Source organism: Nanorana parkeri, unplaced genomic scaffold (assembly GCF_000935625.1).
Source record: "Nanorana parkeri isolate BGI_ZX_2015 unplaced genomic scaffold, ASM93562v1 scaffold424, whole genome shotgun sequence".
NCBI lineage: Eukaryota > Metazoa > Chordata > Amphibia > Anura > Dicroglossidae > Nanorana > Nanorana parkeri.
The window spans coordinates 800723-817083 of NW_017306692.1; the positions used below are offsets into that span (position 1 = coordinate 800723).

Sequence of the window (16361 nt, forward strand, 5' to 3'; positions counted from 1 at the left end):
CAGGGTTTCTTGATCACAAATTGGCTGATTGACTTACAAATCTGTATCAGATGACATGGTACAGATATACTATGATATGTATTTTAGCTATGAGTTAAGCTGTTCACCTACTATATTGCTATAAAATAATTTGACTTTAATAAGTTTCTCTAATCCCCTACCCCACCCTTCACAAACCCCCTCACTCAGTTTCTTACTTACCCTCACTGCTGTTATATCACTTTGGTAAACTGAGCCCTCCTTGACTTATATGGGGGCATCCTGAAAACAACTTCTGCTTCCATTAGGACCCCTAATGACTCTGAGGACTTAAGTGTCTAACATTGCAACTTTGCTCTGGCACAGTAAAATAAGCAGCTAGGGAAGAGGGTGTATAGCACAGGATAGTTTCAGGAGGGTTAGGGGTGGATTAGATAAGTTTATTTTTCCTTTTTAAATGGGAGACTAAAGTTCCACTGAGATACCACAAAAGATATCTTCATATATTAATGTTTCTTGTAATGTAAACATTTGTCGGGGAGGTTTCCCTTTTGCTTCATGTCCCATTACAGGGTATGTGGAGAATCTGTTCAGCTGTCAATAAAGCTGAACTTTGCAGCAGTAGCTTCAGTGTTGAACAGTTACATAGCACAGTACATGCTCTTCTTCTGTACCAAAACTGCTTACTCTGATTTCACTGCACACCGTGAGCTTGTTTATTGCACAGTGTGCACGAAAAGCTGCAGCAAGTCAGTTAAAGCCTGCCTCATTTCCTCTTTGGAAGATGTCCTGTCTTGCCCCTACCATTAATTGGATTTCAGTTATTGCAATCATGTAGACTCCGCATCATATGTGGGTGCAGTCTGCATGCAAATGCAGCCTTCATAAGAATGCCCATAATCCATACTGACACCCACCCATCAAGGCATTTTGATATTTACATAACTGGTCCCAAGAGCCAGCCCACTGTGTTGATGTTTTCAGTGTACAAGACCCTACCAGTCCCTCCCACTAGCCATGATCTGACTGAAATGCATAGAGATGCACAGCGAGACCCAGTGATGATGTCACTGGGTCCAAAGAAAGGTGTGTAATGAAAATGGAAAATTTCTATGTAAAAAAAAAATGAATTAGCATGTTGGTGACGAGAAAGAAGGAACCAGGAAACACATATTTAAGCAGATTAAACTTCAGCTTTAGGTCATGGGTTTGATCATACATCAGCTTGTTGTTGGATAAAGTAGCATGTCACTATCAGACCTGTCAGTATCCTAGTGAATGTTACAGTATATTTCCAAATTCATTGTGGGAGCTCTTTGTTTCAAGCACCTCCTGAAAAATTGCTGGTTTTTCTCCTTGTGATCATTTTGGATGCAGGAATAACATTCAGACAAAGTAGGAAAGGCTTAGAATCTCTGCAGGAAACATTTAAAGGTTTGACTCGATTCGGGCTTTGGGAGTCTGTTTACACCTGTCTGCTCCGGTGCGTTTTGCATTCACATGCATTATCACCCCTAAGCACACCAGAATGTACAATAGTACGTCACTGTGCATTGTGGTACTCCAAGCATGTGCATTGGAGGTTCATTGCATTGAGAATGAATGTTACCACAATACTCCAATGCATTCCTGGTTCATCGCAGTAACACACCAGAGCAGATAGATGTAAATGGGCCCTTATGTCAGAACAAAAAGTACGTTGCTTTAAGGTTTCAATTTGGTAAACCAGCACTGGGATAGCAAGAAATATCAATTTTCTGACATATAATGGACCCTTTGACAATAATTCCATTTCCAGAGACACTGTCACTTTTCCCTGCATGGGCAAGGTGCCTGTGTCTCTTAAGAAAACATTCTCTGCTATTTCTATGGGAAGAAATACTTGTTAAGGCCAACATGGAAAAGTAAATGAAAGAGAAAACCATGGCTATACTAAGTCTATGTTATTGCTGCTACATGGAAACTTTGGTCTGGACATGTCACTGGTGTGCCTGTATGGAAAATAACCGTCTTGTTTGTTTCCAGTTTACGGAGACTTGTGGAAGACTGGGATGTTTGAGCGAATGTCAATGCAAACGGATGAAGATGAGCACAGCATTGAAATGCATCTACCTTACACTGCTAAAGCAATGGAAAGGTGTGTTTTATTATGATTTCATGTAATTCTACTCAACGCGATATGAATCTGATTCTTCCCCTGAGAACCCCATCCATTTATTTTGTATGGAGTGCAGGTTTCTTTGTGCTGATATATGAATATTACTTACCTCCATGCCTTCCAGCAATCCCATAGAAAGCATTTCCTTCATCCAGTATTAAGTAGTAAACTGGAATCAATAGGAACTAATGCAAAAGGAAAAAGACAATAATTGGGTATAGTTAGGTATGCGATACACCAGAAATGTGATTCTACTACTGTAGATGTTAATGTGTATGAGCACCATGTGACCACAGTGACTGTGGTTTGTGTACCACCAACATGTTTTGAGTTCCAGTGGGCACATAAAAAGATGACAGGCAGTGGGAAATATGTAGCAGAACCTCAGTCACAAGTACATCAGCTTCATTTTTCTCAGGGATCAAATAAAGGAACATTTGTTTCCAATTTTTCAAGGGATTGTGCTAATGCAATTGTTCATTTGAAATGTCTTCTTGAACCTTCAGCAAACCATATTGGTTGAAGAGTTACCAGCGGGACACTTTAAAGGTTTTCAAATATATGTTCATCCAAATTTTGTTCAGCTTTCAGTAGAGTGGGGAAGGAGTAGAACACCTGTCAGGTATTACTGCTATCCTGAGTACTATTAAAGAGATTTGTCCTCACTTCCTGTTCTGCTGGCAACAAACAGCGAATGTACATCTCCAATGGCAGCATAGACAGGAATAGGAATCCTTTTTAGTAGCTTAATACTATTTTTATGTAGTTTTGACAGAATGTCATACTGCATACTTGACCAAACGGTAGTCAAATTTGATTCCAGGGTGTGAATAAGATTTGGGAGGGCAGTATTTTATAAGCTGAGATCAAGAACACTGGGACATGACCTCAAACTATTAGGAGGAAAGTTGAAAACTAACCTTTGAGAGTATGTTTACTGACAAATTAAATGCTTAGAACAGTCTTCCAGCAAAGGTAGTTGGTCACCAGTAAGTGGATTTAAACATGCTTTGGATAAACATAGGTCAGTACTCTGACAAAGAAAAAAAAAAAAGGGCAAAGTCGATGGACCACTATTCTGCTTTCAGTTTTCTCTGTTTCTAAATAATGAACAATCAGTTGCTTTTATGTGTAATATACATAGCAAAGTACTACCACAGCTGGATTCAAAGATGGAGAGGAAAGAGGGGATACCACTTGCAGGTGGTATAAGAATCAGGCTTGCTGGTTTGCCATTAAATGTTATTATTGTAAAGGAAAACCGAAATGTCAAAGAAAAGTAGCATTACACTGCTAAAAGTGTTCCTCCAGGCTAAACCTAGAGATACTTGTCCACAGAAAGGAGCCAAGGAGAAATCTTCCAATGTGACACCTGTCTAAGATGGGAATTCTCCTCAATTTGGAAGATTTTGTCTCACTCACTGTTGTGTCTGCGGGACAGTAATTGAAAGAAACTTCCTCAGTGGTGAAGAGACCGCAAAAAATAAGCTGGCAGAGGTTTTAATCCATTCCGTACTAAATGCCCCCCCCATCCATCCCACAAAAAAAAATGTTGGTTCTACTTACACTTTAAGAATCAATCCCTGAGCACTGTGCTAGAGTCACAGAAAATTATAGCTGGACAACACCAGGACATAGAGAGAAAGCTTTACTGGGGCAAACAAATCTTCAATGAAGCACCATCAAGAGAATCATCACTTGGATTAGCACATTTACAACTGGAAATGACTGGGTTATGACAGTGTAGTGGGAGACTTTAATACACTTTTATACTCTGTTTTTGTATGATCGCTTGCTCTCTTTCAATCTGCAATTGTTACATTTCCCATAGTGCTTGAATTTGTTCTCGCTCAAAATACTATAAGTCCTGTAACCCTGTATTTTTTACTTTTTGGTTTCTGCTTTTCTCTTTTCCCAGCCATAAGGATGAGTTTACCATTGTTCCCGTGTTGGTCGGAGCTCTTAGTGAATCAAAGGAACAAGAATTTGGGAAACTTTTTAGCAAATACTTAGCAGATCCTTCTAATCTTTTTGTAATTTCTTCAGATTTTTGCCACTGGGGTAAGTTAGCTAAAGCATTGGTATTTCCATGCAAGTTTATACCTTCTAATAAGCTCCATTTATGTCTACTTGAAAGTGTAGGTTCATATCATACAGTGTTTTCTGTTAAAAATGTGTATATTAAATTTTTGTGTTCCCTTAAATTGAATAAACATAATTGACATTGCAGATGAAATGTGGACTACATGCCAGTTCATACTTGTATAACAACCTTTACGTCATCATTAGCGGATCACTGCTAATGCTGAGGTCTATGATGGGCAGAGCAACAGATTATTTTTATTGCAGCATAATCTTTCCTTCCACCCCCTTGCTGCTTCATTCAGCTGCCTGAAGCAAAGGAAAACCCTGTGGTTGCTGGAGTAATAGCTTACACAGTCCTATGGGCTCCCTGTGTGACAGCACTGGGCCAATCGGTGAAGTCACATGTTCCTTTCATACCCAGATGTAGTCATTTTCTCCGGTCTTGGTGATGAACAGAGTGGCAGTGAAGCAGAGATAAGGTTAGCACCTTAAATCTGTATTTCTTTCACGTCCATTAGGGAACATCACACGTTTTTCACCTTTGAGTTATACTGCGCCTGTAGGGGGATTGAACATTAGCAAGCAAAAATTGTAGGCTAGCCCAGGATAATCCCTTCCACTTCAAGCATGCTCCAGTTTTTTGTTAGTCTTCTAGGAGGGAGAACATCCTATTTTTCAGCTCTGCTGTTAAGACTAACCTTTTTTTTTGCTAGCACTTTTTCTGAATATTTCTTTAATCCGGACACTTTTTACATTGCTGCTAGATGAAATCCTAGAGACCAGCTCTATTTGGTGCAACTGTCATCAACCTGGATTTAGGAGTGCCGTGTCCAGACCCCACTGGGCTGGATGTTGTGGGGCATGCCTGGATCTGGGGGCTACCTCTTTTGCAAAGCTTGCTGGGCACCTTTTGAATTCCCAGTTTCCGTTTTTCACTTTGTAAAGGCTTAACGCTGTGGGGTTGAGCACTACAATGGTGCACTGGGTGTAGTCACACTTTCTTTTTCCCCAAGGAAGCATCCTCCCATTGCTGCTCCTGCTTGTAGAAGATCCCCGTGGATCTCCGATCCTCTGTTAATTTCTGCTGCCTACCTACAGTGATTTTTGTCACCTCTGGCGCCAGTACCTGACCTTACAGTCCAGGAGCCGTCCAACTCTGTAGTTTTGAATTCCTACTTTGAGACAGTTCTCTATGCCCAGTTCCAGTACAGACCCCTCAAAACAACATTCTGTGACCATGGGACAAATCAGATCAGTCTCTGCACAAACTGACTCACCTGGCACTGGAGACCTGAAGTTTATCTCTGGCCTGGTGGCTCGGGAATTTAGCTCTGCATTTGGGCAAATCCCTCCTTTCACTGTCTTGGAAAATCCTCACAGCGGATGCCAGCCTAAAGGGTTGTGGAGGAGTCCTAGAAGCATCGATGCAGGTGACTTGTTGACCAGAGGAATCTTATCTCCCGATATGTTGGCACTTCAAAGACTGCCTTTTGAATCTATTGGAGGTATTTCCCTTTCCACTGTCACTCACCAGGTTGCACTGCTTAATGCCGTCACCTTTGCCAGGCATGGTGGCTGCCTTGTCCTGTGAAGAACCCTTTCTGATCTTACACAATGACAAAGTGGTGCTGAAGCCTAGATCCACCTTCCTTCCAAAGGTAGTTTCATCCTTGCATCACAACCAAGACATTGTTCTTCCATCTCTATATCCAGCTCCTGTACACCAGAAGGAAACTTCCCTTCATTGCTTGGATGTAGGCCGTACTGTATGCGCTTGGCTCTCAGCAACTGTTTCCCGGGTTTTTAGGACTGCCACCTGGTGCTCTGTAAAAAACGTTCTATAAGTTAACGGGGGATGTTGAAGCCTCATCTGATGCCACATTTGGGCATAAGTTCCTTCAGGTAGATCTTTGATCTGCAGGCTGCCCACAGTTCTATTGTTTTTCCATTATGTAGGCCTGTTAATGTTTTGTTACTCTTGCCCATCCCTAAGTTGGACTTTTTTTTTGGGGATGTCCCAATCATCTAACAATAAGTTAATTCTGTATCCTTATTGGATGATAAAGGATTTGTTTACTTGCTGTAAAATCAGTTTCCTGGAGTTTATGAACCACTTGAGTATCAGCCTATGTATACCCCTTTTATTACCTGGGCATTTTTCAGTTCTGTGTTAGACTGACAATCACTCCGCCATGCAACACTGTGCTCAAATTAATTTTATTTCATTTTTGGAGGGGTTACCAATTTTGATATTGTTTTTATGTTATATTCTAGGCCAGCGATTTCGTTATACATATTATGATGAATCTCAAGGAGAAATATATAGGTCAATTGAAAACTTAGACAGAATGGTAAGCCGTGTGTTTTGTTTTTTCTTTCTGAAGTACGAATAGGTTTTTATTACCCAGCAAACATGAATTTACCATAAATTTTAGAATAACTTGCTGATAATGAATTTAAATGCTATATCGTGTAGCTTTCATGACATTTTAACCAAGCTATCGCACGCACATCAAAGTCACATTAGCCTCCAATCTGCATTGTATTTACGTTTTTTTAGCAGCAAGATTTGGCACTTCATCAGGCAGAACAAGATCAATCATCACTTGTTCTGCCTGATGAAGGGGATCCTGTGAGAACCCGAAACATCACATTGAGTGTATCACACTATGCTGCTCGTATGTCAATAAACAGACGTATTTGGGGTGCTGGTATCTCTATATATTCTACTAGCAAAATATCACGGTCGACAGTTGCAGCACCCACCTTTATTACTTTGAAACGGCTGTTTTCAAGTGCAATGGGTTCATGGACTTTGCTTTAAAGAATAAACACTTTTTGTAGGTACCTAAAGTGCAGCAGGTTAGAGGCCCAGCTGATAACAGTTGATGGTAGAAAATAGAATTTCAGTTGTGCTACCAGGTCAGGAGCCAAATTGTAGTGAAAATCCCAGCTGTGGTAAACACTAATGGAGCAGATGGCAAGAATTCAAAATCACAAGGCTTCTGGACTGGCGTATTGGGTTTTAATTATCTAAAGGAGGGCTAGCTTTATATATTTGTTGGCTAGCTTTCTATAGTAGTTGGTTTAATTTACTTTACTAGTAGATTGGCCTGCTTCTTTTAATAAATTGTTTAGTATTTCCTTCTTGATGTAGGCCTGTTGGCTTATTTGGTTTTTTTTTTATTATTATTATTTTGTAAGGGAATATTTGAATGCATAGACAGTATGGTTGCATAAAAAGAATCAATGGAAAAACTGCAACAGGAAGTAAGAGAAAATCTTCCTAATGGGTATACAAACCACAAATAAAAGCTTGACTGATTGCATCTCTTCCTCACAGTCTATTCTCACAATGTCAGTTTCTTACATGTATACATTAGCCCTTTAGCATTTTGGCTGATTTTGTCTACTTGGAATAAAAATAAATGCAGGATACTTGCTAACAGTAGGCTACCTATGTTCTAAAAAACAATGTGAAAATAATGTACCTTTGTAGAGTGGTTTACTGTTGGGTAAACTGACACATGCTAAAACTGCAAAAAGTCTGTGAAGGTTCTCATTCATCCAGGTCATGATATATCTGGAAAAAATAAGACAAGGTAACTGGATTTGCAGTATTTTTCTTGAAAGCATTTCAAACGTCTTCAAGAAAAATACAGCAAGTCCAGTTGCCTTGACTTATTTCTTCCAGATATCAGATCATTAATGTTTCAGTTACGTTGGTCATGAAGGGGTTGAACCTGATGAAGTAATGTTGTCTTTTGGTAAATCCAGTATTGGTCCATTGTATTTGATTACGTGCCATGTGAGGTTGTTTAAACAGCCGTGATCATTCACATCAATTGTAGGTCACGCGTGGAGCCTGGGATTTTACTGCGGGCAATAAAATGTATTTTTATTTGCAGAATTAGGAATTTGGCAATCTTTTAAAACCATAAAAGCATATTGTTCCTGGAGTATTTGTTACAGAATATTTACACATGGGTTCTCTCGACTTAAAGGGAAACTATAATGGTTTTTGGTCAGTGTTCTTTTTATTATGTTTATGCCTTTTAAACTGTATATGTATACAAGAAAAAGGATTCCCAGAGCACTATGGGTTTGCAAAAGGGACAGCACAAATGTGACTTGCTATCTGACTGAAACTAACTAAACTGTCAGAAAAGGGTTTATTCGATGCTGACGAGTTGTCCACTTGTGTAAATCTCAGCTTTTGAGGTTTGTTAACAACTAGCTTGTAAATCAAGCAAAGAAACCTAAATATCTACCTGCTAACTGAAAAAAGAATACAAAATGCTTTTTTTTTAGTTCTGATGAAGTAGAATTCTATACCAAACCACTAAGCATTCCCATTAAAACACTAGTAGATATTTTTTTCAAGAATGTTTTATTAAATTTTCAGCAATTTTTACATATGCACTAGTAGATATTTACGTGTGTGTGTGTGTGTATTTATAAATATTTATTTTTGGTAATTTTTATGTTTTTATATTTCTCCAAAATGTAATTGTTTATGATAGTAAACAACAGAAGGATATCCTGTGCTTCCCAAATGCTTTACTTTTCTAGGAAATGTTCTAAGACCAGCTTGACAGTTTTCTTTAGGTCAGTGGTTCTCAACTCGTGGGTCGCGACCCAAAAACGCTGCAATTTTTTCACCTCCCCCAGGTTCTGCACTGACAGGGAACTTTATGACAGGGGACACCGATGGTCATTATGTATTCCAAGCCCACATAATATCCAATAGTGTCCCCTGTCGTAATGTCTCCTGTCAATGCAGAAGCTTCGGGGGGCATTAGCAGGGGCTTAGTAGAGAACCTGCCGTGGTGCCCCTGCTAATGCCCCCCCTTCCCCATACAGACACCCTCACCACCCCCTCTAGGTTCTGCACTGACAGGGGACATTAGGACAGGGTACATTGATGGACATTATGTATTCCAAGCCCACGTAATGTCCATCAGTGGCGTAACCAGAGTTATGGGTGCCCATTATATAAACATCCACTGGGACCGTACCCCGCAACCGCAATTTGGTCAGTCTGGGTCTGTTTTTTTTTTTCCATCCTGTTGCATTGTTAGTTGATGCCGTCATAGAGACCATTCTATTTCTGAAAAAAAAAAATATTTTTCATTTGACCAACTAATGCTCAAAAGCATGAAAAGTGTGTTATGTAATTAGCACTTCATTGTTGGAAGTAGCTACGAGTCATTTTCAAACAATGTTAGGTAAAATCATGGCTGCTTTTCATTGCATATCCTCCCTGACACATCAAAGCTAACTTAAGCTGGCCATACACCTATAGATTATCTGCAGATTTTCTATGGTCAGATGGGAAAAGTGCAACAGATTCCTCCATCTACGCTAAACTGTGTGGATGGAGGAATTTCCCACTGGGCCAAGCTTCAGTATCTTGCTAGTCGGCCCTGCTGGCTCTCAAAACACCTGAACAATGCCTGCATCCAATCAGATCGTTCAGGTATTTTGACAGCCAGCGGGGACGACTGGCAAGATACTGAAGCTTGGCCCAGTGGGAGATTCCTCCATCCACACAGTTTAGCGTAGATGGAGGAATCTGTTGCACTTTTCCCATCTGACCACAGAAAATCTACAGATAATCTATAGGTGTATGGCCAGCTTTATAGGTTGAAATAATACAAGGAAGATGCACAATAGGTGTTCTGATTCATGTCAAACATTAGCATTGGAGGAAGAAGTACAACTAAAAATGCATGCTTTTTGTTAGAAAGAAAAACCGTCATCAAATTAAAGATAAAAATCGAAAAACATTATGAATAGCGGTATCATGTTTTATCATTAGCAAGGACCCTTTGGTGGGTGCTGTTGAATAGTTTACCTGTCCACAAAGTAAAGGATGTAAAGATTTTCTACACCTGTGTCTTTACAAACTTTTTTTTTGCTTCCTTTTCAGGGTATGAGTATTATAGAACAACTAGATCCTGTGCCATTTAGTAATTACTTGAAGAAGTATCATAATACTATATGTGGAAGACACCCCATTGGGGTGTTATTAAACGTGAGTATCATGACTGCTGTTCACTTATTTTTCAGTATTTTACTCATATTCCAGTAAATAAACGCTATTGATTATAATCTCTGTTGGTTTTCATTATACTCTACATCATATGAAAATGTGTCAGGTTACAGAGACCTATATTCCTTTCTCACAATAAAAAAATAAACAAACGTTATTTCTTTTCCTGTATAATTTTAAAGTCGCTTATCACACAGTTGGTATGTTTCCATCAGATTTTAGCCAAGTACTGTATTTCTTATCGGTATTTCCTTTAGAGATTTATTAAGCACAGATAATTAGCCTTTAGGTTAATATCCTAGAGACCATTCTTCAAAGTAATGGTTTATTGAAATATGGGGGTCTCCCAGGCAGTTGTCTTTTATGTGGTTTTCTTTGTAAGCTGGAAAGGCTGAAGCTGTGAATCCCTCCCCTGGCCGCTGATATTAAGTGGAGGGCTTCCCATTTTGTAATCGCTAATTACGAGTTCTACTTTGCATTTTTAAAGTATATGTAAACGCAAGAACAAAACTGTCATTTATTGCAGTTCTCCAGTCCTTTGTTTTGATTGCTGTGTCATAGCAATCAGCTAGTATCTTGAAGAGGAAAAAAAGCTCAGCTTGATGTGATCACAGGAGAATAGACAGTATTTGTCGAAAAGCTGGTTCCCATTTATTTACAAAACCTTTCAGCTTATATACATGTGTATAGAAGATTTAGTGTGTACATGGTCTCCCGAGACAAGGCCAGACTAGCTTTAACTGGAGTTGGTTTCCAGTGAAAAGAGCTGAGCATATGGTCCATTCAGTTTCACAATAACAAATAGTGTTAGTCTGGACAGCATGAAATGTAATTTCTTTCACAGCTGCATTAGTTTTCATTTTCCAGGCCAAGTACGTTTTCTGAAAGTTCAGAAAATACCTGTTCTTGTTGCTAGGAATGTAGTGTCCTTTTCACTTGGGCCCCTTTCAGACAGGTGGTCCGGTAAGGTTCACCTGTCAGTTTTTTTTAAGGTGGATCTGATCGGAAGTCCAATGTTAGTCTATGAGCTGCCTGGTCTAAACGTAGGTATATGAGTTTACATCCAATTACCCCTGACTACATCAAGGACAGGAAAACAAAACAGGACAGAATTCCATTTTTGGCAGACCTGACTGTGACGGATCGGGGGTAATCTGATGGAAACGGACATGGCCACTTACATCTGAATCCCCGTAGACCTCACATGGGTCCCGTAAGTCCAGTTTTGTTTTGTTTTCTCCACCTCTGCTGTTTGGCCTCCTTGGCACCGTACAGCTGCTTGTCAAAATGTTTCCAGCCATGGCTCATCTCTGCTGTCTCCTTCCGATGCAGTGTGTACTGCAGACTCTATTTAACTTTTTCCCAGCTTTTTTCTTTAGTTTAACATCTAAGCAATGCTGATATCTATTAAGCACCTATCAGCAATGTGCAGAATGGCAACTTGCCTACCACAGGTATAGATACTGAGGTATGATGTTAAATTGCATGCAGTGAACTACATTTTACATTCAATAGTTTTAGTACATCAGGTCAGATAATGCCTCAGTGATATGTTTCAGTCAAATAATGGGCTACGTGCAGAGGGTCTGCAGCAATTTGATTGGCCAGGGCAAGATGAGATAACTCGCACGTATGCTTACAGGAGTTACTTCATCTCGTCAAGGAAATCTGCAGAGCCTGTGCATTGAGCTGCACATGTGTGGCTCCAGGGTACAGACAGCCAGGAAGAAAGATCTATGACTGAAAAGACTTAGGCAAGCTTAATATGACAGAAGAGACTGCGTGTCAGTACTTTTTTTTTTACATTTTCACTTAACTTCCCTTCTAAACGTAGTTCAAACCCGTTGCCAGAAGAAGTGCCTATCAACCTACTTCTGAAGCAGAAATATAGAGTTTTACTATTTAGCCTACAGGACAGTTGGATGCATAGAAGCTGTGTATTTGTGCACAGTCACAAGCTCTGCTCTATCCATGAGCAGAAATAAGAACAAAACATGGTGCATATTTTGAGTTGTATTTTGATTAGGTTCCAAGACATAGTGTAGAGGTTTTACTGCACTCTGAGTTATGGACTGACTCACAAACTATAGTTACATTAAATGTTGTGGTGTACAACAGAAGCACATTGCACAGCATCCTGTGTAAATACTAGTGTTCACTTTTTTCTGTATTGTAATCTGTTGGACACTTTTTGCATTGCTGTACAACTAAAATCACAAGAGCAACAGCCAGAAACACAAAAGCGAAGATATCTGGAATTTTTTATGTCCACATGGTCTTCACAAAGTCATTTCCATCTAGCATGTGCTAGTGAAATATTATCACAGTCTGTGACACTACATAGGGACCTCTAGTAAATGCTACGTCCAAATTATGGCAGAGATGTAGAGTATTACGGTATAGCTCAAAAGAAATTAAGGGGAGAAAAAAGAATCATTAGCTTGTTGTATCAGGAGATTTGTTTACACCAGTGCTTAAGGGTGTACATACATAAATGTTCTCTTTGGGTTGGTTGGGAAAATGCTTCTAGAGATGAGTGAAATGTTGTTCACTAGCAGGCTGGTAAGCCAAATATTTCTCCAGCAATTTGGAATTGATGCAAGTTGTATATTTGCATGAATATTGGGAAACATGAATTTGTTTATGAAGGCATATTCTAAAAATCTGTATAATGCACTGTGCTTTTTTTTTAGCAGTTTGCTCAAAATGGAAATTGATAACATTGTTAATCTCTTTAACCTTTCTGGCGGTATTCCAGAGTGTGGCTTTTCAGTACCAAAAGCAGTAACCCCAAGCCACACTCTGGATTACACTGTAGTGTCACTTACCTTGTCCATACGAGCCCTGCTGTGTCCCCAGGCCGATGCCGTCATCTGTCTTCCAGGTTCCTTCCATGCAAGCGCTGGTGTCACAGGGGGGCGGCACCGGCGGGAAATTGAAAAGTGAACAAATTAAATTAAAAACAGAAAAAATACTGAGATAATCAGACCGCCAGGGAGGTTAAGCAAACCTGTAGCAATATTAAACCATCATTCTCTAGGTTTGGAAGAAATGCTTGACCCCCATCTGCATCCTACAGTACACACGGTGTCTCAATAACCTTTATTCAGATCCCAACATTGATATGTGAGGATAGGGGAGAGTGCGTAGTAAAGTTGCAGTATGTAGAATTGATTCAGGGGGTCTGCTGGTGGCGCCGTGCCGTCAGACCATTCAAGAAATGGTATGTGGCGCCAGCTTTTACTTCAGTTGTTGGGTTATGTTATTTCATAACATTTCACTTTGCAGTAGGTTTACTTTGTGGTTTGTTCATAAAGGGGTCTAAACTTCAGTTACATAGCTTGAGTAACGCATATTGGTAAGCGTTCATCCAGTGAGGGCAGAACACCTTGAAATACCAGTTCAGCAGTCTGTTAGATAAACATTAATTCCAGTGATTTCTCTAAAGTAGTTATCTGCCAAACAGTAAGGAACCCATTTGACACAGATCTCTTGTGCCTACTGGTATGTTTGTCTAAGGGGTGCAGAAGACTGGAAAGGGTGGGATTGTGCTTGAAAACTGGTGGGATATTGGAGGTTTTCCATGTTCATGTTAAGAGGAAGTAGGCAATACAATATAGTAAACTTTTTCAGTCTGAAGCTGACCATACTTGTTACAATCTATACAGTCTCCTTTTGATCTACCAAAAAAAAATGTAGCACAAGGCTCGGCAAGATTGGATGGAAATGGTTTCATTAGGCCCTTATATTACATGTTGTTGTTAACTGTAAGGCCTTGTTCACACCAAGCGTGGAGCAGGTGCAGAGCAGTTGCAGAACAGGATCCAAAACTGCGTCCAATGTATTCCAATGGTATTTTTTGCTCCAGATCACATCGCAGCGAGCAGGTAAAAAAATTGCAGCAGGCCCTATTTTACCTGCTCTGGAACGCATGCAAACGCATTAAAAACGCATGCAAATGCCTGGAACGCACTGAAAGCCCATGTTAAACTAACTTTTTTTTTAACCAAGAATGTCCCGGAACGCATCAAAAACGCGGCACAACCCACTGCACTGCGTGTGCAGAAACCTGAGCGGATCTGCTCTGCATTTGGTGTGAACAAGGCCTTAAGGAAATTGTGCAGAAATATTATAGATAGATTGATAACATGCATTGCCAACATAAGATGCCTTTAAAGAACCCCAGGGGAAAATTGTATTAACCCTTGCAGTGGTGTGCGACCTCCAAACCGCAAGGGTTAACTGCTCGTTTGTGTCTAGGTACTAAGAAAAATAGTTATACTTGATTAGTGATATGCCTAATAGTTCGAGCTGGCTTGTTCCCTAGACAGGTCCTTAGAGTCTTTCTCCCCCTCCTCTGCAGCCTTGTGTCATCATGTTCTATACAAGTGTGTAGACGTGAGGATGCTGAGGAACATTCCATGTGTGCAGCAAAGGAGACACACTTCAGTAACCGGTGAAGCAGGGAGTTGGCTTGCAGTTTGGATGCTGTAACTTAGCACCTAGATAAAAATGAGCAGTTAAAGGAGAACCATGGGGTTAAGTCTTTTCTCCATAGTTCTCCTTAGGGTAACGGGAGGACACAAACTAGCGTCCTCCCATCACCCTAGGCTCAGTATACCGTGAGTATACTGAGACGCTGAAGCGGATCCCGACAATTGTGCCGGGATCCATCCAACTGCGTGACTGACAGCTGGCTCTGCCTATCTAAAGGCAGAGCCAGCTGTACCCGCCCCCTCCCCCGTCTGTTCCGCCAGTCAGCGCTGGCGGATCAGAGAGGGGAGAATCCAACCCCTCCCATGTCACGGCAGAGAGCCGTGACAGGATCGAGAGGTGAGCGAACGCCGGTATGTGTTCACTCACCTCCCGATCTACTGAGCCGACCTGTGACAGTCTCATTGTCACAGGTCGGCTAGAACTATGAGGTGAGTGAAAAGCACTCACCTCATACTTTAACTCTTGCAGGGTTAATAAACTGTTTCCCCAAAGTTCTTCTTTAAATTATAGATCTATTGGTTGACATAGTTGTTGGTCTATCATAGTTATATATATAATATTTTGCTCTTAATAATGTTCTAATTAATAATTATTTCTCAATTCTTTCTCTTTAAGGCTGCAACAGAGCTTCGAAGGAATGGAGTTAACATGAGCTTCTCGTTCTTGAACTATGCTCAGTCTAGCCAGTGCAGAAGCTGGCAGGACAGTTCAGTGAGTTATGCTGCTGGAGCACTTGTGGTGCATTGAAGCACTGAGCTCTCAGGGATGCCACCTTGAAACACAATGCCGACACAACGTTTTCTTTCTGTCCATGGGGTCATAGCCAAGCAGTTGAACAGTGCTGCTCTGCTCTGGGGTTATGAGGAAGCTCAACCCAGTTTGTATCATCCCCTTTCCTTTCTTTTTAGGTGTAGTCCTATCATTTTTCTTCCTTCCATTCGAAGCAAGAATTTCTTTCTTGGTTATAGTATCAGAAGTTGTGTCAAACTGTTTGTGACCTTGAAGACTAATGGCAGGTGGTGGCAGAAGATTATACAAAGTTAGTTACATGGAATAAGTTAGCCTTTACCATAACCTAAATTTGCACTGTTTGCAGATATGTGCACATGTACTCGGCTTTCAGAATAGTTTTGCAAGTTGTAAAACGAAACAAAATTATAACAAAAATAAAGGGTGAAAGCTTTTTAATAAAAAAAAATAAATAAAAATGCATTTATAAATTATCCTTTATCCTGTATTAGAATATAATACAATCCATGTATAGTAGGTTATTACCAGTGTTGTACAACAAATACCTTCTATTTTAGTTGCTAATAAAGGGCTACACAAATCTGTTAATATGGTTTTTTTTTCCCATAGGGCTCATATGACCAAATATTTGTACTGCAATGGTAGTTTAAACATTTAGGATCAACAAATCCTCATTTACTTTATTGCTAACTTAGTTTTCTAGCTGTGCACTGTAAGTAGAAACAATGTAGTGTTCCCATCAATGCTTGTGTACTGGCACATACAGTGGAGGTGAGCATCTCCAGGTACCTCCTTGCGGTGGGTGGTCTGGTACTACATGATTATCTGAGTAAAGGC

The 16361-nt window shown here is 40.2% G+C and overlaps 1 protein-coding gene across 2 annotated transcripts in view; it reads left to right on the plus strand.

Annotated features, from left to right (window-relative positions):
* Positions 1–16110, plus strand: part of MEMO1 (mediator of cell motility 1) — a 37594-nt gene extending 21484 nt beyond the window's left edge. For both annotated transcript variants that reach the window (XM_018559984.1, XM_018559983.1), the window contains 5 exons: positions 2005–2116; positions 4056–4198; positions 6497–6573; positions 10155–10259; positions 15390–16110. In XM_018559984.1, the coding sequence (XP_018415486.1) occupies positions 2005–2116; positions 4056–4198; positions 6497–6573; positions 10155–10259; positions 15390–15521 (569 nt within the window). In that variant the 3' untranslated portion in view covers positions 15522–16110. The remainder of the gene's footprint in view (positions 1–2004; positions 2117–4055; positions 4199–6496; positions 6574–10154; positions 10260–15389) is intronic.
* Positions 16111–16361: the final 251 nt, after the last annotated feature.